General features: G+C 41.7%; 1 protein-coding gene across 1 annotated transcript; it reads left to right on the forward strand.

Annotated features, from left to right (window-relative positions):
• Positions 1–269: 269 nt before the first annotated feature.
• On the forward strand, positions 270–23,629 carry LOC308474066 (hormonally up-regulated neu tumor-associated kinase-like). Its single transcript, XM_081000061.1, has 9 exons — positions 270–607; positions 1,362–1,654; positions 3,483–3,538; positions 4,979–5,117; positions 6,734–6,861; positions 9,505–9,640; positions 11,388–11,565; positions 20,107–20,329; positions 22,020–23,629. The coding sequence occupies exons 1-9, from the start codon at positions 362–364 to the stop codon at positions 22,784–22,786; spliced, it is 2,166 nt and encodes a 721-aa protein (XP_080856187.1). The 5' UTR covers positions 270–361; the 3' UTR covers positions 22,787–23,629.
• The last annotated feature ends 127 nt before the right edge of the window (positions 23,630–23,756 follow it).

The raw sequence follows: 23,756 nt of genomic DNA on the forward strand, positions 1-23,756 counted from the left end.
AGGGCTAGTGAACAGAGCCCTTGGTGCTAATGCTGGCCTCTGTAAACGGGAAGGGTTTGTTCCATGAGATTATGTGACATCGGAGCTGTCAGTTCTGGGGCATTAATTGACATCGTGTATCAGGTTAGGTTAATAATCTCCAGCTTGGTTCTGCTTGAGCAGGCCTGCATGCCGGCAGATAGAGATCAGTGATGAAAAACTAGCCTCCAAGCGAGGATGATCACACACGGCGCGGCCAACGACTTGGCCATTGTACCTCGAGACCTACAGGCACAGAATCTGTTAACCATTCTGTGTTGCCTCTGGGAAGCAGCAGTCTTCGGGAACTGGGGTGTCATCAGCCAGTCTCACTCCCCCGGGGATGCCTACGGCAATCAAAGCTGCTCCAGATGACAGAGGAATGGATCATGCAAACCAGGAAAGGATATTACCAGAGTGGGGGACAAACCATAGGGATATACCTGTTTGTTTCAGCAAGATGTCCCAAGAGTCTAGGAAGAATTTCCCCCATACCAAGCAAGTTGGGAATTACCTAGTGGGCAAAATGATCAACAAGGGCTCCTTTGCCAAAGTGATGGAGGGATTTCACATCCCCACTGGGGAGAAGGTAAATGGAGAGTGGCTAGAAGAGAGTGAGGAACGTTTGCCACTAATTTCATGGTGATGTATGCTGAAGAAGTTTAGGGCTTTGTTTCTTCATCTGCAAGTGCAACCTGGTGCTTTATTTAGCTGAAGCAGCAATGCCCATCATAGTAATAATATATTTACCTGCTATCATGCTCTGGAATATTGCACCAGATCTGATATGTTAATATTACTGTGTTAGGTATGTTGTGTGTATAATTAGATGTTTTCCCTAACTTTTATGAATCACTGTTTTCCTATTTGTGATACCAATGAAACTTGTTTGATTCTTATTTGATTCTGAGTATCTGAAGTAGCTGTGCACCTACATTTTTGTAAATGTGTTGATGGATACACTGCTTATCTTCCTTGAGAAATTCAACATTCAAGTTATCTAACAGAAGTGTAGAATTTGGGAGGCGGCATATGTCTGTACGTGCAGACATTCCACTGTGTGTTGCACAAGGAACACTTTTGCTGGAACAAATTATTAGATCATCATTATATCATGATCTAATTTTAGCAGATATTAACTGCAATCAAAAACTTACAAAGCTATCGACATTGAATATTATGACTTATTGCATGCAAACCACTAGCAGAAAAACTGCATCTTGATCCCATCAATGCTAAATAATATATATAAAAAATACATTTTTGTCTTTGACACTGTGCTGCTAAAGAAAAGTGGGTTGTCTGTATTGTTTAAAAAAATTGACAGCGTTTTTGTTATTTAGGTAGCCATAAAAGTCATAGACAAGAAAAAAGCCAAGCAAGACTCCTATGTCTTAAAAAATATGAAACGGGAACCTAGGATACATCAGATGATTAAACATCCCAATATTGTTCAGCTCTATGAAACATTGGAGACAGAAAACTCCTATTACATGGTGATGGAACTGTGCCTAGGGGGAGATCTCATGGACAGAATTTGCGAGAAAAAGAAACTGGAAGAAAGGGAAGTCAAGAAATATACCAGGCAGATAATGTCTGCAGTAGAACACTTGCATCATCATGGGATTGTCCACAGGTACAGCAGATTTCCTTCCCTCAGATTTATATTTCAGGGGGCATGATAAAACTCGTTTCATGAAAGTATCTGCTGAAGTCTTCCATTCAAATTAGTGAGATTATTAAGTGCTTAACTTTGATCAATTATGCCATATGTATATACCAGGCATGTCCAAAGTCTGTTTTGGGGTAAAATCCTAAAAAAACCCTCAGCAACTTCAGTCCTAAAAAAAAGCCCAACAACTCACACATGTTCACTTCATCAAATCTGGCCCTCTTTGAAAAAGGTTTGGGCACCCCGGTATATACAGTGGTACCTCGGTTTATGAACTTAATCCGTTCCAGAAGTCCGTTCTTAAACTGAAACCGTTCTTAAACTTAGGTGCGCTTTCCCTAATGAGGCTTCCTGCCGCCGGTGCCCTTCCACTGTTTGGCTTCCATTCGTAGACCGAGGTAAAGTTCGCTAACCAGAGCACAACTTCCAGTTTTGCAGAGTTTGTATACCAAATAGTTCGTAAACAGGGCTGTTCTTAAACCGAGGTACCACTGTATTTCAGAAATATCAAATTATTTACTCACATAGAGCATCCATGCAGCCTTAAGGCAGTGAAACCATTAGGGTGAAGTGAATATCTCATGGGACAGATGAAAGCATGGCACCTTGTCATTTAATTTGTTATTACATCCTTACTGCTGGAAAGAGAGAGAGAGGAAACCCCCCCCCCCACAACATTTGGATTTCCTGCTTCAGGTAATGAAATGTCTCAGGCTAGCTCAGTGTACACACACAGTGTTAAAGTAAACAAGTATGGTTTTGAGTGCAAACTGGGATTTATTAGGAGAATGAGCAAAAATGTCCATCATTTTGACAAGTGGGTCATTATATGTGGAGCACAGGGTCAGTGCCTCTGTTAGGCAGTGTGAGGTAGTTACCTCAGACAACCGATTTTGGCTGCCGTGAAAGGGAAGCAAATTTCTGGTTCTTGTTGCTATTATTATCATTATTATTGCTGCTGCTGCTGCTGCTGCTGCTGTTACTTCTGCTATCACTAGCAGAAACTTTTTGCCTCAGGTGCTAAACTGGAGTTGAGAGATAGAAGGGATTAGTTTGTTCAAGTCACTAGCAATGTGTAGTTTGAGGGGGTTTCTCCCCCCTCCAACTCACCTTCCTGAAACTCCCACTTTCTCTTCCCCCTGGAACATGAGCTTTGTAGTCTAATTCTGGCCTCATAGAGAAAGCCATCATCAGTCCCTGTTAGGGCCTGGAATACCTGTGCCAGTCCAGGTACTGATCCCAGGCCTGCTTCCCACTGCCCCATAATATGTCACTCTGTGGTAATTTTTTCTTGGTGGGTGGGAGGGAGAGATGCTTCAGGTTTCTGGACTTCAGTGCCAAGGTCCAGCATTGGCTGCATACTTTGCTGGAAAATATTGTTATAAGGCAACGAGTCTCTGGGGAGCTCTAGGGCAATTAAGTTATTACACTCAGAAAGGTTAGTTTAACATTATTTGCAGAGCAAAATATTATGTGCTAGATCCAGATTTGCTCTGGATTTCTACCAATTCTCCTCCTGTCCACACCCCCCCAGTGCCAACTTAGGGTTGCCATATTTCAAACAGTGAAAATCCCAAAATTGTTGAGCTTTTCCGCCAAAAATGACACTGCCAACGTGGGTTGTCATATGTCTGGAATGTCCAAGGGAATTGCATGCTGAACTGACTAAAATCACCTCCCCACCATTCCTCCGGTAGGAAGTGCCCAATGAATGGAATTTTACTCACAGAAACTCTGTATCCAATCCTGTATTTCAGGACAACACATTTACTTTCTCTCCTGCTTTGTTTAGAGATCTGAAGATTGAAAATTTTCTTCTGGATGAAAACAACAACATCAGAATCGTTGGTAGGTGTACTGTATGGCCGACATACAACTCTCTTCTGCAGAGATTGTTTTTTGTTGCCTTGCACTTATACATAATAACTAGTGGCCAAATAAACAGCTATGGTGTCTGTGGGTTGTGATGGCCAGAGTGGAGAACCTAAAGCTGGGGGCTGGGTGTGGCTCCACAGGCCTCTCTGCTAGGACCTCAGAACTCTTCCCAGCCATGCCCACTCCCCTGGCCACCCCTTCTCTCCCCAGACCACATCTTCCACGCCTGCTGGAATCTGTTTTTGAACTGTGCTTCTTCCTTGCCTGGGTGGAGAGATATGGGTGGCTGTCATAGAAACCTCTGACTTTTGCATGGCTGGAATATAGCTTACTATGCAAAGATATGAGTCACAGGTCTTGTTTCACCCACTCTTTTGGGGGGGCCTCTAAACACATCCACTTTTGCCTCTGGCCCCACCCAGTGCCACCACTGTTGTGTGGCCCCTGGAAAGCTTCCCACAAGGGTATGCAGGCTTGTGGATGAAAAAAAATCACCACTCCTGCTGCAGAGGATACTCAACGTGAGATAAATGTGTGCCCTGGGGACAGAAGGACCTAGGAGTGGAAGGACATCTCTCCCACCACCACAACAATACACTCCAGAAAGAATCCATAATAAACAGATTAATTTGCTCAATATGCTTCTGAAGATCTGAAAGTTTTCTGGACTCCAGGCTGGGCTTAGATCAGGCCCTGGCGCAAGGTAATGGCCTCATCACTGCACACCATGACGAGAAGCCAAAGGCCCTGGTGCGGCCTTCCCTTCCCCACCCCCTGTTTATACATTACTCATTTCCCCTGGTACCCAGGGAGGATTCTGCCACACTCGCTTTCTGCTTGTTTAAATTAATTGAGCAGACTAGGCTCATACCCAAAAAAACACATTTTATATTAACAAAAGTCTTTAAGCAAAAGTCCACCTCAGTCTATAGAAATTCCAGAGGAGTTGGGTTAGACTTCATGTTTCACAAAAGATACCCTACAAAAATGAAACTGGTGACCACCTGTTGTTACTGGGCAGCCCACACTGCTTAGCCCTATTCTTTCATGTTTCTATAAACAATCATTCCCCTCTTTTTCTCCTCACATGTTTTGAATGGTAAGATGCTGCCCACGTTGACTTTTGAAGAGTCATCACTTGGAAAGGTACACACTTGCCACTGTCCTCATTACCTGCCACCCTCATATAGTGGACAATGGGCTGCTGCGCCCTGGACTTTGTTCCAAGGTTCATCTCTAGTGTATCCAGGAAAAAGTGGGGAGTGATGTAATATGAAAACAAGCTGCACCAATCTCATTTAGATTAGAATGTTGCTTGCTTTGGTTAACTGGTCAATCTAAACTCTAAAGATATCTCCAAGATGTATGTTTGTGTGTGAAAATGTATAATTTTCTATGTGTTTGTTTCTTCAGATTTTGGACTGAGCAACATCATGAAGTTTGAGGGCCTTTCTCAAGAACTGTTAAACACTCAATGTGGGAGTCCAGCCTATGCAGCCCCAGAACTCCTGGCTCATAAAAAATATGGACCCAAAGTCGATGTCTGGTCCATGTAAGTAGATTGTGAATATTTTATTGCTCCTAAAGCACTTTAGTAGAGTTCTAGTCATGTAGTGTTCCTGCCAGCAAATGATGGGCTTGTGATTTTGAACAATTCCCCTGGCAGCCCCTTCTTCCCCCACAAAGAAAGTATTCAAGAAATTTACATGCACATCATATACTCGAACATGTACTTTATCTGGACCTGTAAGAAAAAGTATTCTGCACAGTGCCCTGGAATTTTATAATGAAGGGTGGGGTATAGATATCTTAAATAAATAAATAAATAAACCAACTCAGATATTTATAAATCAAACTATTTCTTTTTTACTTTCTGGTAGGTAGCTGTGTTGGTCTGACACAGTCAAAATAAATTAAAAAATTAAAAAGTTGTCCAGTAGCACCTTAGAGACCAACTATGTTTGTTCTGGGTATAAGCTTTCGTGTGCATGCACACTTCTTCAGATATTTCTTTTTACATTGCTGATAATATCTAGTCACATCCAGTCTCCAAGAATTACATTTATCAATTATATCCCAGCAATGTTCAGGAGAATGGGGGCCTCGAATATGATAATTTTAATTTTAAGTGTGTGAGAGACAGAAAAACTTAGCTGGAGCTTTAGACATCAGTATACCAAATGAAGTTAAACGCACCTCAAGAACGGCAAGTGGGTTTCTTGATTTTTACAATGAGAGTAAAAACAAGAGTACTTTGATCTCTAGACTCACATAGCATTAGATTTTTACACTGCAATCATTGTATATGTTAAATTACTTGGTGTTGGTGATATATGAAAGTGAGTGCCTTTAGGACTACCAAGGCCTCTTTTCAACACCCTACCAGAATGTGGAATTCCTAAAGCATGGAAAATTTGAGGGTGAGAGAGGCGTTAGTATACAAGATGTTAATAGGGAGCAACAATAAGTTGTGAGGTTGACTTGTGACTGGAAACAGACAAGACATGAAGCAGGGGGATTTATTGACTGTCACATGCTACAGCTCTTCCATCCCTCTGAAACTGAGGGTATGAAAACTGGAATAAAACAGGTGTTCTGTAAATGCAGCTGATGGTGGATGAAAGCTAATCACATTACAGTCCTCCAAAGCATCTTAAATCTGATGCTGCAGTTTCTTTTAGGCTTGGAACCTAAGTTAAGTTAATGTGAGGAAATTAGGGAATTATTTTTTTCCGACTGCACCCCCTTGAGGGGCTCTCTGGATGGCCAGAGGCTCCTGTACAGCGTGGGATGAGGTAAGACTGCTGGGGAAGGGGAGGAAACATATTCTACAACTGGCATATTCCATTCCAAGAGTCACTAAATGCACAGCTTGCTTCTAAATAGTCATGTAGTATGTAATGGGGTGGAGGTGCACTTATTTTGCAGAAAAAAGAACAATTGTGTGGAAAGGGCCTAGAGTAGATTCTTGTAGATTGCTTGCTTATTCTATTATGTATGGATGTGAGCAGAAACCATCAAGTTTGGTTGATAGTAGCAACTTGGTTGACAAAGTATATAATGCTAACACACATCAATCTATCACTGTATTCCCAAGCATCACACATGCATTTTATAAAGCTCTTCTTGCTCCACTGATGTGACTGTTACTATCTTTCTCCCTGGCAGAGGAGTTAGCATGTTTGCCATGCTAACCGGCACGTTGCCCTTCACTGTGGAACCATTTAATATCAAGCAGTTGCACCTCAAGATGGTGAATGGTGAAATGAATCCCATTCCACCCAACATTTCCACTGGTAAACCATACCTGGCTTTGTATTATACACATGGAGTTTGATCCAGCCAAAGTAAGCACTTTTGAGTTCCTTTGACTTCAGGGTCAGCCCAAGACGTTTTGTTGCCAGAGGCAGAGCTGTGAATGCCACACCCTCCCATCCCCTAGCCACAGATTAAGGGACATACTACCCAAGGCCCACTAAGTTATTTTGGCACCTGAGCAGAAAAACTCATAAGCACAAATACCTTTCCCTGGTGGTCAAATTACAATCATAGTATAATAAATTGCAGGCATTTGTTGCCTTTTCAGGACACCCAAAATAATCTGCCTGAGCCACCCACTAAACTCTGTCTAATGGTAGAACCGGCCCTGCTTGTCTTCCTTGGAAAAGATGTAGGTACATGCTTTTAACACTCCCGTTGAACTCTCTGAACTTAACTTTGGCTGGATTGTCCTCATAATGCTTAATGTTCATAGAAAATGTGACACAAATAAGTTGTGATTTCATCTGCCATCAATCTTGTTAAGGAGTAACAACATCTATGAAGCACTTGTTTGTGATTTATTTTGAAATGAGTGGCTTTTTCTTTGCAAGCATCTTTGGATCTTCCCAGGGCATTTCCTGGGCACACTGCCCAGACATTGTTAATACTCCTAGGTGACCCTGCCACAGCCAGCAGGCATTCATTGTCATTAAACAGTATTTGCAAATGCTCAGTCCACCAGTGACAGCTGTCAAATGACAGTGATGTTTGGTCCAGCAAAGAGAACTATTGTGCGTGTTTCTCTGAGGATGGAGGCTATACTAGCATCACTAGTGTCACGAGCACCACTTTGGATGCTACTCATGGCGCCTTGCAAAATGAGCCACAGCTAAAACACCACCTTCCTGTACCATTTTTAATGACCTGCCACTGCTTCATGGCTTTTCCATAATTTTAAATATATGAGCATATTTAAATTTTATGCTAATAAAGTTTTGTGTGAAAGAAAATGCTGATGCAGTTTCTCCTCCTTTTTGGCAATGTATTAATGACAATAATTATAAAATCATTGTGACTAGGTGGATGGGACAACTCAGAAACACCTTCTGCAATAAGAGACAAGTTGTGCTGGTCACTATGTAACTTGATGAGAACAGGAAAGCCATTTATGCACAACTTCCATTCAAAAAAGATTCGGGCTGGTTTTTGTTACAAAACCAAAGTTTTTTTAAAAAATGGTTGTTGCTTTATTATGTTTCTGTAAATGCTGGAAGCCGTCCAGCGTGGCTGGCGCAACCTAGTCAGATGGGTGGGGTACAAATAATGACTGGTCCCACATCTAATGGGGGTGCCTTTTGCATGGTCGCACGCAGCCCCCAGATCCCAGTGTGACTCCTGGTAGTTCGGGCTGGCTTCATCCTCCCCAGGCTGGATACCTGGAGGTCTCCGCCTACCTCAGCCAATCACCCAATCCCGCCTGGGAAGGCGTTGCCAGGGGATTGGCTAGGTAAGGGGAGGGACCGTCCTGCCCACACAACAGAAGGTGAATCTTACCTGCGAAGCGGCAGTCGGCTCCTACTACTACTGTGTTCACAACAATTCTGCATGCATCTCAATCTGGCTAACCCAACTTGTAGTGAGGTCACCCATCATGACTTGAAAACAGGGCAGCGACCTGCCAAGGCAGCTTTATGCTTCTGCTCCTCCTATACCTACTGAATTGCCAAGCAGCCCAGGTCAAATAGAGTACCACTGTTATTGGAAGTGTTGTCTGCCACCCTGCAACATTATAGTTGTCAGGTCACAAGGCCAAACCTGGACAGCTCTACCCAAATTTAGGCGGTGAGTGAAATGTGCTTCCCCACCCCAGGGTAGACTGAAGGTAGACTTACGGAAGATCTAAAATCCAGGCCTGAAGACACTGGCAGAATTCACTGCTCTTCTGACCAGATGAAGGTCATGTTCATAATGTGTGTGCCAAACATAGTCAATCTAGAGGCTCCATACTGCCTGTCAACTGTGGAATTTTATTGTTCACCCTTCTATTTCCTTATGTGCCTGAAAGAAGATCTGATATTTCAACAAAGGTTGTCCTGGGATTCTCATTTGGTTAAACAGGCTGCAGAGCTCTTGATTTAAGCTTTGGAGTCCCTACAACAGCTTAGGTAAATTAGGTGGGTTGCAAAAGCACCCGATGATTCATTCTGGTTATACTGTGGTGTCAGTGTTTAGAACTTCAAAGCTTACTATTTTAAGCATTAAAAATTAGGCCACCAAAAGTGGGTTCTAAAAGGAATTTAAGTACCGGTATATATAAAGTACAAATGGAAGTATAAAGCTTCTTGTGTAATGCATGAATTCATGAGTCTGAATGATGCTCATGGGCCACTGGTGGTCCCAGACCACACTTTGGGAACCCTTGAACCACACCTTTCTAGCAGCAACTCTCCAGGTTTTTAGGTAGGGAGTCTCTTTCCCAGTCGTACATGGAGATGCCGGGAATTGAATTTGGGACATTAAACACCTGTTTATCAAATAGTTAACAAAATTAAATCCTCTGAGGGCATGTCTTTGCTGATGGTGAACTTAGCAAGTACGAGGTCTAAGGCCAGAGAAAGACAAACTGTAATGCAGGCTATTGCTATAGCTAATATTGTTTTGTTGGAATTTCTGCCCAGGAGCTGTTCATTTCATGCACTCTTTACTTGAACCTGATCCAGCTAAGAGACCTGCTATTAAAGAGGCAATGAAAGACAAATGGCTGAATGACGGTAATATCAGGAAACCACTGAATCCATGTACATATAAAAATAGGTAATTCTTTTCGAATTTTGTCTTCTTTGTTCATTTTCGCCTTATGAATAGCATTTCCTAGGCATAAGGCCAATGCAATTATTTCTTGTCCTTCCTTTAAAACAAAACAAAACTAGAACTGGATCATTTTAATGGGGCACATATAAAGTCCAATCCAAGCCTGTTGGAGGCACTTCCTGGTTCCTCTTAAAACTTTTAAAGACTGACAGAATTTGAATAAATTGGTTCCGAATAGCGTTCTTAGACAACATTGTCCTATAGGAGAAATGCCCCATCCCTAAGCTTAGGACTGAAACGTGTGATTTTTAAATTAATATACAGAACTTTCACTGACTGAGGCCAACAGCCATTGTTTGAGCTGTTCCACTTCAGATTGCTGGTGGGGACTCTATACGTGACTGACAGTGGGTTACCTGCGTTTCAGAGAGAGACACTCCCAGCCCTTCCTGGCGATGCCAGGGATTGATCTAAGGGCATTCTGCATGCAAAGCAGATGCTCTGCCACTGAATTACACAGTTTTTCTCCAAAAAAATTTGCACTGATGTAGTGTTACTGGCTGAACATATAACTGAGTGGCAGTAATTATACAAGTGACATAATATGTACGTTACCCAGTGCGGTGTAGTGGTTAAGAGCGGTAGTCTTGTAATCTGGTGAACCGGGTTCGTGTCTCCGCTCCTCCACATGCAGCTGCTGGGTGACCTTGGGCTAGTCACACTTCTTTGAAGTCTCTCAGCCCCACTCACCGCACAGAGTGTTTGTTGTGGGGGAGGAAGGGAAAGGAGAATGTTAGCCGCTTTGAGACTCCTTTGGGTAGTGATAAAGCGGATTATCAAATCCAAACTACTCCTCCTCCTCTTCCTCCTCCTCTTCTTACCTCTACTGAGATCCAACCCATTACCATTGTTGCTCTACTGCAGCAATAAGATTGGAGAAATGGTGGGTGAGGCAGGATTTAGGAGCTTATAGGCAGGCTGGGGAACTCAAGGGAGATTTGCAGGCGGTGTTCAGATAAATTTTGAAATTGGGATCAGGAAGAAAACAAGGGTTCTTTTGTTGTGGAGGGGAATAACTTTGTTGAGTGAGCAGTTAACCAGATTGAGCCCAAGAGTTCCCTCCATCCCTTAGAAAGGACTGACAAAACCCGGGTCCAGGAGGAAGAGACGCTGGATGAAGATTGGATTGTTATTCTTTCTTTTTTATTATGATTGTTTTATAAAATTGATGAATGTTAGAAAGATGTTGAAATGAAATTATTTGGCTCTAGGAAAAATGTTTAAAGAATTATGTAAGAATATTATGGTTATGAAAAATTGGTAAAAATAAGATTTAAGTTTTAAGTTTTAAGGTTTTCATAGTAAGATAAGATTAAAATAGATTAAGGTAAAGTAATGACAGAATATCATGAAATATGGAAAGGATTTGCTGTGACAATTAACAACTAGGATACAAAAAAGGGAGGAGGAGGAGGTCAAAGAAAGAAGGTAATGACAGTTAAAGAGTTGAGAATATGGGATTTGTTTTTAAATGTTTGTGACATATTTTTGTTTTTTAATTGTGTTGTGTTATTTTTTGATCTTGATTTTTATTAATCTGTATTGTTGGATTGTGGTTTGTCTTTTCTCTGTTTTTTCTTTCTTTTTTCTTCTTTGTTTTCTTTTGTAATTCTAAAATTTTCAATAAATATCATTAAAAAAAAAAAAAGAGTTCCCTCCATCCCTGTCACCAAAGCATCTTGTTTTTCAGACTTCGCCCTGATGAGCTGAATCCTGTTGTTTTGAGTTACATGACGGAAACACTGGAACTCAATCTTTCGGATGTTGTCAATGTCTTGATAAACAACAAGCCATCCTATATAATGGCAACATACTACTTGCTGTTGAAGAAATTAATTAGATATCAGAAAGAACACGGGACAATGAAGGTGAGGTGTGAATCAGTGACTGGATTAGTGAATGCATGTTGCCTGTACCTTGCCTGCAGTTCTGAAAACATGGGGCCTGCATCATTTCTTGAACTCCGGGGAAGCCAGTTCTCAGTGGATTTTTAGTCAGTGTATTTCTAGCTAGATGTAAGTCAGGTTATTAATTTCTAGATCTTCCTTCCTTGGGTTTACTAGATCTTCCATCCCTGGTTTAGATTTCTGCATCCCAAGAAGGGGGTGGGCGTGGCAGAACCACTGGGGAGCTATGCTTGCAATGCACATTTGGTGGTCCTCAATCCCAGAGAGTAGATATGGCTGCATTTTATCATTCCTTTTCCTGGTGTTGAAGGGTTGGTGTTTGGGCAATGGTGAGAGCTAAGGATGCTGCATGCCAAACATCTCTAATGGAGGGCAATGAGATAATGTGGATACTGCACCTGCCCAGCGTGATCCTACATTGATGGAGTGGGCAACATTTGGCAGGAGCAGAGGATAGATATTCTGGCTTGTTAATAGACATGGTCTTTCTGACGGCGTTTCCGTGCGCTGCTCTGGTTTGCCAGAAGCGGCTTAGTCATGCTGGCCACATGACCCGGAAGCTGTACGCCGGCTCCCTCGGCCAATAAAGCGAGATGAGCACCGCAACCCCAGAGTCGGCCACGACTGGACCTAATGCTCAGGGGTCCCTTTACCTTTACCTTTACTCTGCAGTTTCTAATGGAGTTGTCTGTCAGATGACAGAGGTGTGGGGGGGGGGGGAATCTGAGTTGTCCTAGGGAACGATTATGGTTCTTAGACTGAATACTACTTTAACTTAGAGCAGGAGTGGGGAACCTTTTTGGACCAGTGGCCCAGATCAATAGAGATTTTGAAAATATTGCATTGTTTATAAATGATTTTAAGTAAAAAAATAACAATAAATTCTCCATCTTCAAGGGCCAACTTTGACAGGTAGGTTGGACCACCCACCAGTTAGTTATCCGACATTATAATGATGTCAGGTGATCGAAAACTTAGTGCACAGCACTTCCCAGTCACCAAGCATAAGACTTGCAAATCCTCTTGTGCAGCATTTTCTGAGGACATGAAAAACAGCTGTTTGTCAGACACTTGGAAAATACTGCACAAGGGGCTTTGCAAGCCCTGTCCTTTGGTACTTGGGAAGTGCTGAGCACCAAGACTGCATACACACATTTAAAGCACATCATTTCTGCCAAAGAATCCTGGGGATTGTAGCTTACCCCCTCACAGAGTTAAAGTTCCCAGGATTCTATGTAGAAAACAATGTTCTTTAAATGTATGGTGTACACACAGCCTATGCGTGTTCATTGGTATCATTTTTGTTTAAAGCAAGTAGCTTTCCCACTTGGAAAGTAAAGAATTGCTTAAAATGACCTGGAGCAGATTAACTTGTGTTTGCTAGTAGCTAGAAAAGCTTTCTTGCTTGACACAAAAGTTGTTTTTGTGTATGTTATGCAAGCTTCTGCCTTGCCTTGGCAATTTACCTTGCTGTTACGTTATCATTTTTGTTGGGTTATGTTGCTGTTAGTTGTATGTTTTGGTGCTGGTTTTGGACATTTTAAACTCTTTTGAGCTCTGCTTGCTGGAGTGAAATAATGAATAAAACAATAATATTTCAGTGTCAGGGAAGGTGTGAAGCAGATCACACTGGAAACCTCAAACATTTTAAGGATTTCTCATTGTTTTCTTTGAGAGGTTGCAAGGCCATATAGTACATGTTTCATTTTAGCCCTGAGTTTTTAATGCAGAGATTCAGGGCTTATTAAACAAATAAACAGGCAGGGGGACATCTTGGTACTTACTTAGAGCCAAATTACTTTAGGCATCTTTATGTTTTCCCTCACTGGTAACCATCACTCTTAAGAGGCTAGCAGCTCAGTCATAAACATCTTGCTCTGTGTGGACAGGAAGCCAAAATCTAACTTTAAAAGTGTAAATGGTTTGGGAATATTTGACCAAAACCAACATTTCTTAGAATACACATTCGAATGTCCAATCCAGGGCGAAAGCTTGTTTTGATAAGTTTGACTCATGAAGTTATGGCTCTGTGCAAATTTTCAGTATATTGCTTTGGCATACTTAATTATTTTGGAACCTTCCCGGAAAGTTCAGGTGCCTCTAAAGTTCAGTTGGGGGCGAGGGTGGTTCAATTTCTCTTGGTCTGAAGCCCTGGAAAGCCACTGCCAATTGGCAGTGGCGTAGCGTGGGGGGTGCAGGGGGTGCCGGCTGCACCGGGCGCAACATCTGGGGGGGCGCGCTCGCACTCGCAGCTCTCTGCCCCTACCTGGCTCACTCACTCTCTCTCACTGCAGTGTTGGCTGTGCGAATCCGATCCGAGCCGCTGGGTCGCCGCCCACTGTGGAGGGGGTGGGTGCCAGGCGTGCGGTGCGGAGAGAGAGAGAGAGAGGGACTATCTGGGGGAGGGACAGTGCAGCGGCCGCCCAGCGCAGCGCTGAGCGCGGAGAGAACCACACCAGACCAGACCAGGCAGCAGCAAGAAGAAGCTGGCAGCGGCGGCAGGTTAGGGGGAGCAAATTACTTGCCTTGCCCCGGGTTAGGGGGCGCAAATTACTTGCCTTGCCCCGGGTTAGGGGGCGCAAATTACTTGCCTTGCCCCGGGTTAGGGGGCGCAAATTACTTGCCTTGCACCGGGTGCTGACAACCCACGCTACGCCGCTGCCAATTGGTAGACAATACTGAGCTGGAAGGACCAATGGCCAAAACATAGTTTCTTGTCTTCATAAAGTCAGCTCACAAGAGTAGTTCCAGAAACAGCTCTTGTCACAAAAGGAATAATGTGAGCAACTTTCCCTAAAGACTTCTGGGAACTGTAAGTTGCTAAGGGTACTCAAAATTGTAGCTCTGTTAACTCCCATGATTCTTTGGGGAAAGTCTTGTGGTTTAAAGGTGCATGAAATATGCTTTAATTTATGGTTTGTGTGCAGCCTCTCCAAAGATTTTAGACACTTTTCTTTATTTTTACTGCCTAATGGTTACTACATATGCTCAGGTGGAGAGTGGTTCAAAAATTAGATGGGCCTTGTTAGGGTTTTAATTCTTGCTCATAGGAACTTTCAGGAATTTTGTAATGAAGCTGTTTCCAAGACTCGCTTGATATTTGCCTGTTCTCCTGTATTCCAACACAACCAGGGGATCATGTAGTGACATGTGAAATATGCCAGGGGAATTGCAGGGGGCAGAACTAGATGACCCTCATGGTCCCTTCCAATGCTACAATTCTATGATTTCTCTACATGTGACTTTGCTCATGGGCACATTATAGGGTGGAGGTGGTTGCAGCAAGCACATGTTTATTTCACACCAGGGTGTACAGCATCATAGGTTTTGTAGTCTTAAGGCTAGATTAACATTTTGCATGCAAAGTTCATTCTGCAACTGATACTGTAGGATTTCACGATATAACAGTGCCATCACATTGGTTGATATAAACCCTGTTGCAGAGTTTAGCACAATTGCAGAAGATGATTTGGCCAAAAGCGTGAAATGCTGTGAAAGTGATCACCAATATAATAATACCTAATTTTCATTCAAGTGACTGTGTAAACATGACAACCATGAAAACACCTTGGTGCAAGATGAATGCAAGACAGATTTGTTAGAAACATGGCAGATATCAGTATGACCACCTTAATTTTTCCGAGAGATATTGCAAATGCCAGTATTCTGTTGTCTTTAAATGTTGACAACAAGCCAGATATCACTTTTGCTTCATCCTCTTGACATTCTGCCATGCCTGGAGTGAGGTGCAGACACAATGAACCCATTGATATTTGAACACTTGAAACAAATAATTTACAACAAAGTGCTATTGAATAAATAACTGAAAGCTTCAAATAAGCTAAATAACTTTCCAGTAAATTCCTATGCTGAAGTCATATTTTCCCTCTAGATTGGATTTCATAAAAGCTTTGCAAGCAGCTATGCATCCTATATAAAAAGGAGAACATTTAAAAAAAAAATCATTGGGATTTATTTTCTGACATGGATAACAGAGAAAGCCAGATACTTTCACTAGCCTCCTGTTTGGGTTGTAAAATAAAATGCAATATGAATTTAAACAAGGCGCATCTTAATGCTCCGATGGGGACAATATGGAGCAACTTAAGAATCCCTTGACCTGCATTTGAATCAGATAGAAAAAAACAGAACCTTGGAAGTTCAAGGCTGAAATCTTCTACTATCCTCATTTTCTCTGTATCGCCAGCCCAGCAGATCTGTTCCCTGTGGTCCTTTAACTAGTGCTTAGTGAGGACTTCATGAGTGCTTTCAACTCCATTTGTGCACTAACCAAAAAGTCAAAAGGTCTTCTCTTCATAAATTCTTCTGATATTAACTCTAAACAGTTCCCTTGTGAATTTCATCTGTCATTCCAAGTTGTACTTCTTTTACATTGCCATAAATACTTTCTCTCTCACGTTGGCTTTTAGGCTCATCAAGAAAGCCATCCAGCTAACTTTATTTTCCCCTTGACTTTTGTTTATCCAAGATATATGGACAACTCTTACAATAAATTCTCAGGATAGCAGCAAGTTCGCACATCTATTGTTCCTCACTCAGCGAATGCAAAATCTGATGGCTAAGACTGAATGTATGAAATGGCCATCAGTGATAAAAACCACAGGCAGAACTTTTGTACAACTTCACATCGCTTTAGGCATAATACAGTTCAGCAGAGGGCAGCAGCATTCACTGATCTTCAGCATTAGAGCTGGCTCTGCCATTAGGTAGAATGGGGCAACCATCTCAGACAGCAAATGCTGAGGGGCAGGAAGCAGTGGTGAGGTGCTGAAGGACAGAGATTTATGTTCCATGCAGCCTACTACCCACAATTATTAAGGACCATGGTGTCCTACTGCCTGTGTCAAAGTAAGAGTCAACTGTCAGTCCAGTGGACTTATATAAGCTGAATCGGGTCTTCCCATCGTCTTCTTTGACTCAGACAGCAACATGTCTTGGAGTGGCTGTTCTCAACATTATTGAACTGTTTAGGGCAGTGGAGGGGGAGAATGGAAAAGTTTCTTTCACTGCATTTTATGTACTATTGCATCAAGCCATTAACCATTTGCACATTAAAAAAACCCCAAAACCGACAGCATCCATTCCTTCCTGATTGCTTCTCCATAAGGCTGTATGTACAAGCTGCTGAGTTGAGACCCTGGGGAATGGTGGGTTCATGGGAAAGAGAGAGGCCATTTGGTCTACGGTTTGAGCATATCATACCAATCCTGGCACAACTGCAATGGCTGCCGATTACTTTTCAGGCCCAATTCAAAGTGCTAGTGTTGACCTATAAAGCCTTACATGGCTCAGGACCTCAATACCTTAAGGACCACCTCTCCCCATACGAACAGACCCAGACCTTGTGCTTGTCATCTGAGGCCCTTCTCTATGTCCTCTCTCCCAGAGAGGTTCAAAGGGTGGCAACAAGAGAATGGGCCTTTTCTGTGGTGGCTCCCCGATTATGGAATGCACTCCTTAGAGAGGCTTGCCTGGTGCCACCATTACATGTCTTTGGATGCCATTTTACTATTAGGCTGTCTCTCAGTATGCTTTTTACTATGCCTTTATTATGTTTTATCATTGATGTTTTGCAATGTGTTTCTAATGTTGTACAGCTCCCTGAGATCTTTTGGTGAAGGATGGTATATAAATTAAAATAATAATAATAATAATAATAATAATAATAATAATGCATATGGGCATTGCTGAGGAACAGTACTCTACTGACATAATATAGCAGTCAGCTTCTGCATAAGTTTTTAAAAACTAGTAAAATAACTGTCCTAAAAACAATTTAAAAAACACCACACACACTATAAATGCCTGTGCAGACATGTTGGGAGTTAGGTGTTGCTCAACACCAGTGATGTCACAAGAACTAGCTAGTAGGTGCCTATGAAAGTGATGTAAATACACTACACAGAACACTACAGGTTCTAATAGATAGGCTAACTGAGTGGTGTGTGTGACATTTTCTCATTGCCAAAAAAGAAAAGAAAAGATGTTTGAGTATTGAGAGAATGTGATTTCCCACAGTAGACACAAGGAAAGAGATTTGATTCCCCACCCCCTCATCAACTAAGTCATAACTGTGCTTTGGTTGTCCAATAAAACTCTTTTCTGGAAAGCCCCTAAAGGTTCGATTTATTAAAGTTTAACTTCTCACTTTCTAAAATCCTGACTGCAAACAGCTGGTCACAAAAGATTTAGTTTTAGGCATGATAGTAATTTTGTTTGGTGGGGAAACCTACTGGAAATTTGGCTTTTAAATGACTACAGGCAACCGAAACCCTTTTTCCACGATCAGGCTTGAGCCATAAATTATTGGATAAGCATAAAACATGGCCTGTCCTTTTACACACTGTGATTTCTCCAAGCAACCTGTTTGCATTTTATGTGTTTTGTTGTAGAAAAGAGAGCCTAATGATTACAATTTGCCATCCAAAACTTTATAGTTAAGCCTTCCAGAAATAGTGTTCCTGCCAAAAAGCTTCCTGCCCAGGTGCTTAACCAATTAGCTCTTAAGAGGCCTGGCTATAAAAACGAGCCATGGCAAGCTTTCTGATGTACTGTATATAACGTGACAGTTTGCAAAATCTAAGATGAAAATTTGTTTTCTTAACCAGGAGTGTGCAAAATCCTGAGAGACGCTTTGATTGCTTTGGCTAAAATACTTATGTCATCTCTTATTCCCCACTGATGCAGTGTGGTTTGAGCAGTACAGTTGTTGTTGGTTTTTTTAAAAATAACTTACCCAAGTTGCTCAAGGACAGAAAGTCCTTGAAGATAACGGATATAACCACATTTCTGCAAGTTTTGAAAATATTTGATAGGGACAGATGAACCCACAGGAGTTTCAGATTCCCAAAGTGTTTCAGATTCCAAGAGACTCAGTCTTTTAATGTACTCTACTAAGGCTCAAAATTCATTCAAGCATTGGGAGAGCCAGTCAGCCTATAAATTTTACTTGCTTCGAATAAAGATTTCTATAGGATAGATTAACAAGGAAAACCTTTCCTGTAAAAACAGTGGCTGTCAAGGTTTAATATTGTACTATATTGGATTCAGTGTCCAACTATCTATTAAGACATGTCAGCATTATACATCAACGGTGCTATCTTTGGCTCTTTTACTCAGAAGATTTGTTTATGTATTTAGTTATAGGCTGTTTTTCTACACTGCCCTTCATCCACAAGGATCTGGCAGGTAGTGCACAAAAGTACATAAAATAGCAAATAAAATCAAAACATCAGTTAAAAAAAAACCATTCAACCAATTGCAAAAGTTCAGCCCTTGGGGCCAAATCCAACCGTCAGTCCTCACCCGAATGCCTACATGAAAAGGTGTGTCCAACAAGGTGTCATGGACTGGCTGGATGCAGAAGAGTGGCGGGAGGCCCCAGCTGGGGAACCCTCGAGGGAAGAAGGCTCAGAGCCAGGGGCATGGTGGTGGGACGATGATGAATGATCAGAGGGAGAAGAGGGGAAAGAGTGGGAGGAGGAGGTGTCGGAAGCTGAAGAGGTAGCAGGATTTCGTGAGCAGGAGGAAACTGTGGCAGAGAGTTGGACAGACTCAGAGGCAGGAGAGGAGGGGGCCCAGGAGACAGGCTACTGAAGAATCCAGGGAGTCTCCTACCCTTGCTGTGATCAGTTCCCCTCCCACCCGGTCTCCCAGAACACAGAGAGGAATGAATACGGTGGAGCAAAGAGAGACAAGATGAAGTTGCCTTAGATTGCTAAGGTAGGACCTGAGCGGGGAGGAGCCTCATTGGGGCTAGACCTACTGGGAAGTGTTGCTGCGATCACTAGGCCCACACTGCTTTGGTTTCTTTGAATAATGAGTTAACTTCACTGACACCGGGTGTTTTGTTACTGACCTGCCCTTGACTCCGGCTCCTGACACAAGGCATGTAGTTAAGTGGTAGAGGATGTTTTGCACGTAGAAGATCCCAGCTTCATTCCATGGTACCTGCAGCTGTAAGTGGTGTGAAAAACGTGTGCCAAAGAGCATGGAGAGCTGCTGGCAGTCACAGTAGACAATACTCTGCTCAGTGGACTAGTGGTCTGGCTTAGTATAAGACTGTTTCCTGTATTTGGGTTATGGCTCTACCAACAGATACCAAGTGCAGCTGGAGAAAAGGAATTTCTCATAACAGCCCTTGTTTTTATACTGTTGGTTTTATTGTACATAGATTATTTATTGCAAAAAATGTAAACATCCTATTCCATAGTCTTTGCAGTCACAATACCAGTTTTCACAGATTTAGAGTTAGCCAGTTTAGCTGCAGACTAAGTTTGTTGAACCTAGTTCCCTCTGAAACCAAAGGGACTTAACTTGATCACGACTAGCTTTTCACATTGGACCCCTCTTCTTAACCTACCCTAGTCTAGTAACAAAGTCTACATCCCACCTAGATACCTGAACTTACCACGTTGCAGTTTCTTATCACTTCAGCTTTTCCATGTATGGTAGTATTACCAGTGTCTGATATGTCTACAGAAGGAAAGTACCTCAGAAAAGTTTGATGTTAAACTTCCTGGGACCCTAAGCCAAGATGCAGATGATATGCCAGCTTCTCAAAAGACAGAACAGGTTACAACAGAAAACTTGAAAAGCTGTGAGAATAAAGTGTTTCCTTCTGTCCTGAACTCAGAAATGCCATATGCTATCCAGGAAGATGAAATTGCCATCACTCTGGAAAACCAAGGAATTTTACCAGAAGGTAATATGTGCTGCTTATCTTCATAATCTGGAATGCGGTTAACTGTACAAAGGCTGGGGTGAGTGGGACTTTAATTGAAATTAAGGTAACCAAGGGAGATAAATTACATCAGGAGTAGGGAATTTCAGGTCCAGGGGCTGCCAGGCTTCTATGTGGCTCTCCCTTCAATGACCCTGCTGCACACCCTGAATATTTTTGCCTGACTAGAATGTTTCCTTGAACTCTGGTAATGTCTTGCTTGTTTGAATGGAAGATAGAGAGGGGATTGTGTGTTTAGAAACTAGCCTCCAGTAACAAGGTAAAGTTTGTATTTGGTGCTCTACACACCTTCCCCTCTGGCCCCACACTGTACTGGCATGTGGCCCTCAGAAAAGAATGAGGCCGTCAAACTAAAAAAAAGGTTTCTTACCCCAAAGTTACATGGTAGGCAGCACTGTTACCGCTGCTGTTGTAGGGGCACTCCATGCAAAAAACCTGGGAATTGCAGGTAATGCCCTCCATGAGCAAGTGGCTATCTAAAGCATATCAGTGTGCATTAATAGCAAAACTAATTCATTGAGTCAGAATGAAAGAAGGAAAACAAAGATGAAACAATTCCCCTCCCTTTTTCCAGCACTTTATTTAGAGGCACAAGAGAACCAATACAGGTACTTACAAGAGCATAGTGGTTTCGTTTGTCCAAAAAGCAAACAAAATACAGTATGGGTTTCTATCAATTTATAGATATTATATTTGAAAAGCAGATATGTAAAGCATATATGTTTTATCTATGTCATTCTAAGATTTTCTTTCTTTCTTTCTTTCTTTGGAAAATTAATTGTTTTTAACCTTAACTTACATCAGAGCACCTTAGCTTATTGTTTTAAAGGAAAAGGATAGGCCAGTATGAGCAAGAGGAAGGAGAATTTTTTTTTTATAGTTCCTCTTTTAGCCTTTTGCCCCCTTGCCCACCTTTCACACTGTTCCAGAGTGTCCCCTAACTTTCCAGAACACCTTTGGAATACTAAGAGAAGGAGAAATCAGCAAACATTAGCTTCCTTCTTTCTGCAGGAGAAGTGTCCCGTGAGTGGAGATACTCTCACAGGAACCCTCGATCCAACTTGTCGTCATTTCTCATCTACAATTAACCCAGATGTGTTGTGACTCATGGCCAGTCATGACATAAAATTTATATCTGGACATGATGAGCAGATGATATAACTGGGCCTCTCATGAAGTCTGGAAGGTGCATATGTATACAATTCAGCACGTGTCTTTTTAAATATTGGAAGTGGCAACTATGAAAGGTTTTAGCTCCCACTTTTAAATATCTTAAAGGGACATACATTGCACCCTTAATGCTTGTAAGAGGGAGTATTTCATTGCAAAACAAGTCAGAGTGTAATATTCTCTGCAAAATATAAAGTGCAAATTTGTATTTACTAGCATTACTCAATGGTTTCATGTAGATGTTGAATGGGGGGCAAGATAGAGCTAAACAGTATCCCCCCAACACTTAGTGTACCCCTTCTTATTTTCACCAATTTTTTTACCTTTTATTATCATTTTGAAAGAGCAACGTCCAAAAATCTTATCATCATACCAAATGTCAATCACAAATTTGAAGTATAACACATAGTGATATCTCTACTCTTTACTGCAACTATAATTTCTACATAAACTGATTTCATATACTCTATATTCCATTTAGTTTCCAAGTTTGCAGACAGAGAATTGGTTCATTTTGAACCTCCTAAATCTCCAAATAAATATTTTTCATGTGAGCCATTAAATCAGACACAACTGGACCAGCAGGAAAATATAGAAGATATTAAAGGTTTTTCAGAAGAGAGAAAATCATATTTATCTGAGAAGCCACCTTCAGCTTTAGGAAATAACCCAGCATATTCTATGAACCACCAGGCTCAGAGGTCCTTAATGTCATGTGCAAGTAGACTAACACCAAGGTCAGCAATTGAAAACAGACTGGTAGACCAAAGTCCTATGGTTTGTCCAGACACAAGAGTCAAAGATCTTCTGAAAGCAATGGATGAGAATCTTCCATCTCTACCATTGCAATACCAGGAAAAAGAAAGCTCAGCTCTCTTGATTATGGAATCACCACACCTATCACCTTTACCAAGGCTGAGACAAGTTGCCCTGACGGACCCCATCACTAAAAAGATTTCATTGATGGGACTATCACAGCAACAACCCAATGGCTCATCTCCATTTTTTGTCAACGGGTCAAGACCGCCAATTTTCCCCATGACCCCACAACAAACACTTATGGTAAGAAGCTTGAGGCAATCCAAAGAAAAGTCAAAAGACTTCTTCAACAGTGGCAAGGTTAAGAGGAACTTTGTACAACTCAAACACACACCTAAGGATGTGGACTTGAATCTTCCAGTATTATCTCCACCATATCAAACAAGGTCAGGGAAAAAACCTGAGATTTTAAGACTAGATTTTGCATAATGTTTGCAAGGCAATATACTAAATGAGTAGCAGTGGTGTGTGTGCACGCACACACATGAAAAAGTGAAGAGACAAAGTGTTTGGCAAATAGCTAGGAAGATTGTGACAGGAGAAAGGAAATGGAGTGGGAGTAACTGGTAACACAGAGTACAGAACAAATGGGTCCAAGTTACCTGTAGTTGTGCACATTATAACCAAAGAATAAAACTCACAAACACACCCACAAGACATAGGGTTGGATCTCATAGGTTGATTTCAATGGAACAAAATGCAACTAACATCCACAAGGGAGGAAATGAATATTCATTAGCTGGCAGTTTTTTTGTTTCTATTCCTATTTTCACAGAACTCATTTGTGAATCCTGTGCCAAATAGTTAAATGTGGTTATTTTATTTTTAAAAAAATGTTTACACAACTGTAGGTACTTGAAATTCACTGTTTCTTTCTTTCTTTGTTATTATGAGAATCCATATTCATGATGAAAAGCAAAAATGTGTCCTGTGGACTAACAATTTATTGGTGAGCACTTTCTGGTACACCTAAGTTATCTAAGTCATATGCCTGAATACTTCCCGACAGAGAACTTGTATTGTAATTGTAAGCCTGTGGCAGATATTTTTTAATAGCAAGAATGCAATACCACTGCTCATGTTCCTCCTATGCCATGTGGATCTATCCCTTCACAGTTTGGATGAATCCCAGAGTTGGACTTGGGAGCCTGGGTATAAAATCTTAGCTTATATTGGAGAACTCATGAATTGACTTCAACTGCAACTCCCTGGCCAACATTACCCCAAACAATACCATTTAAAGAGATGTTAACCTTTTATACTGTAAACTTCAAGAGAAACATGAGAGTGGGTGTATGGTACAAGAATGGTTTAACTGTGTTTGGAATAATTCACTAGCTGACAACTGTCTAAACAAATTTGAATACTGAGATGGCTGGACTAGGGAGATGATTTTGTA

The sequence above is a fragment of the Podarcis pityusensis genome, assembly GCF_964106645.2.
Source record: "Podarcis pityusensis genome assembly, chromosome: 3".
In the NCBI taxonomy this organism is placed as follows: domain Eukaryota; kingdom Metazoa; phylum Chordata; class Lepidosauria; order Squamata; family Lacertidae; genus Podarcis; species Podarcis pityusensis.

What these genes read in the sequence shown, in the direction of transcription:
- LOC308474066 (XM_081000061.1), top strand. Translation starts at nt 362, where the DNA reads ATGCCTACGGCAATCAAAGCTGCTCCAGATGACAGAGGAATGGATCAT. An exon ending in AAGAACACGGGACAATGAAG is followed by an intron (nt 11,566 to 20,106) that starts GTGAGGTGTGAA and finishes ATATGTCTACAG; the next exon opens with AAGGAAAGTACCTCAGAAAA. An exon ending in CCAAGGAATTTTACCAGAAG is followed by an intron (nt 20,330 to 22,019) that starts GTAATATGTGCT and finishes TATTCCATTTAG; the next exon opens with TTTCCAAGTTTGCAGACAGA.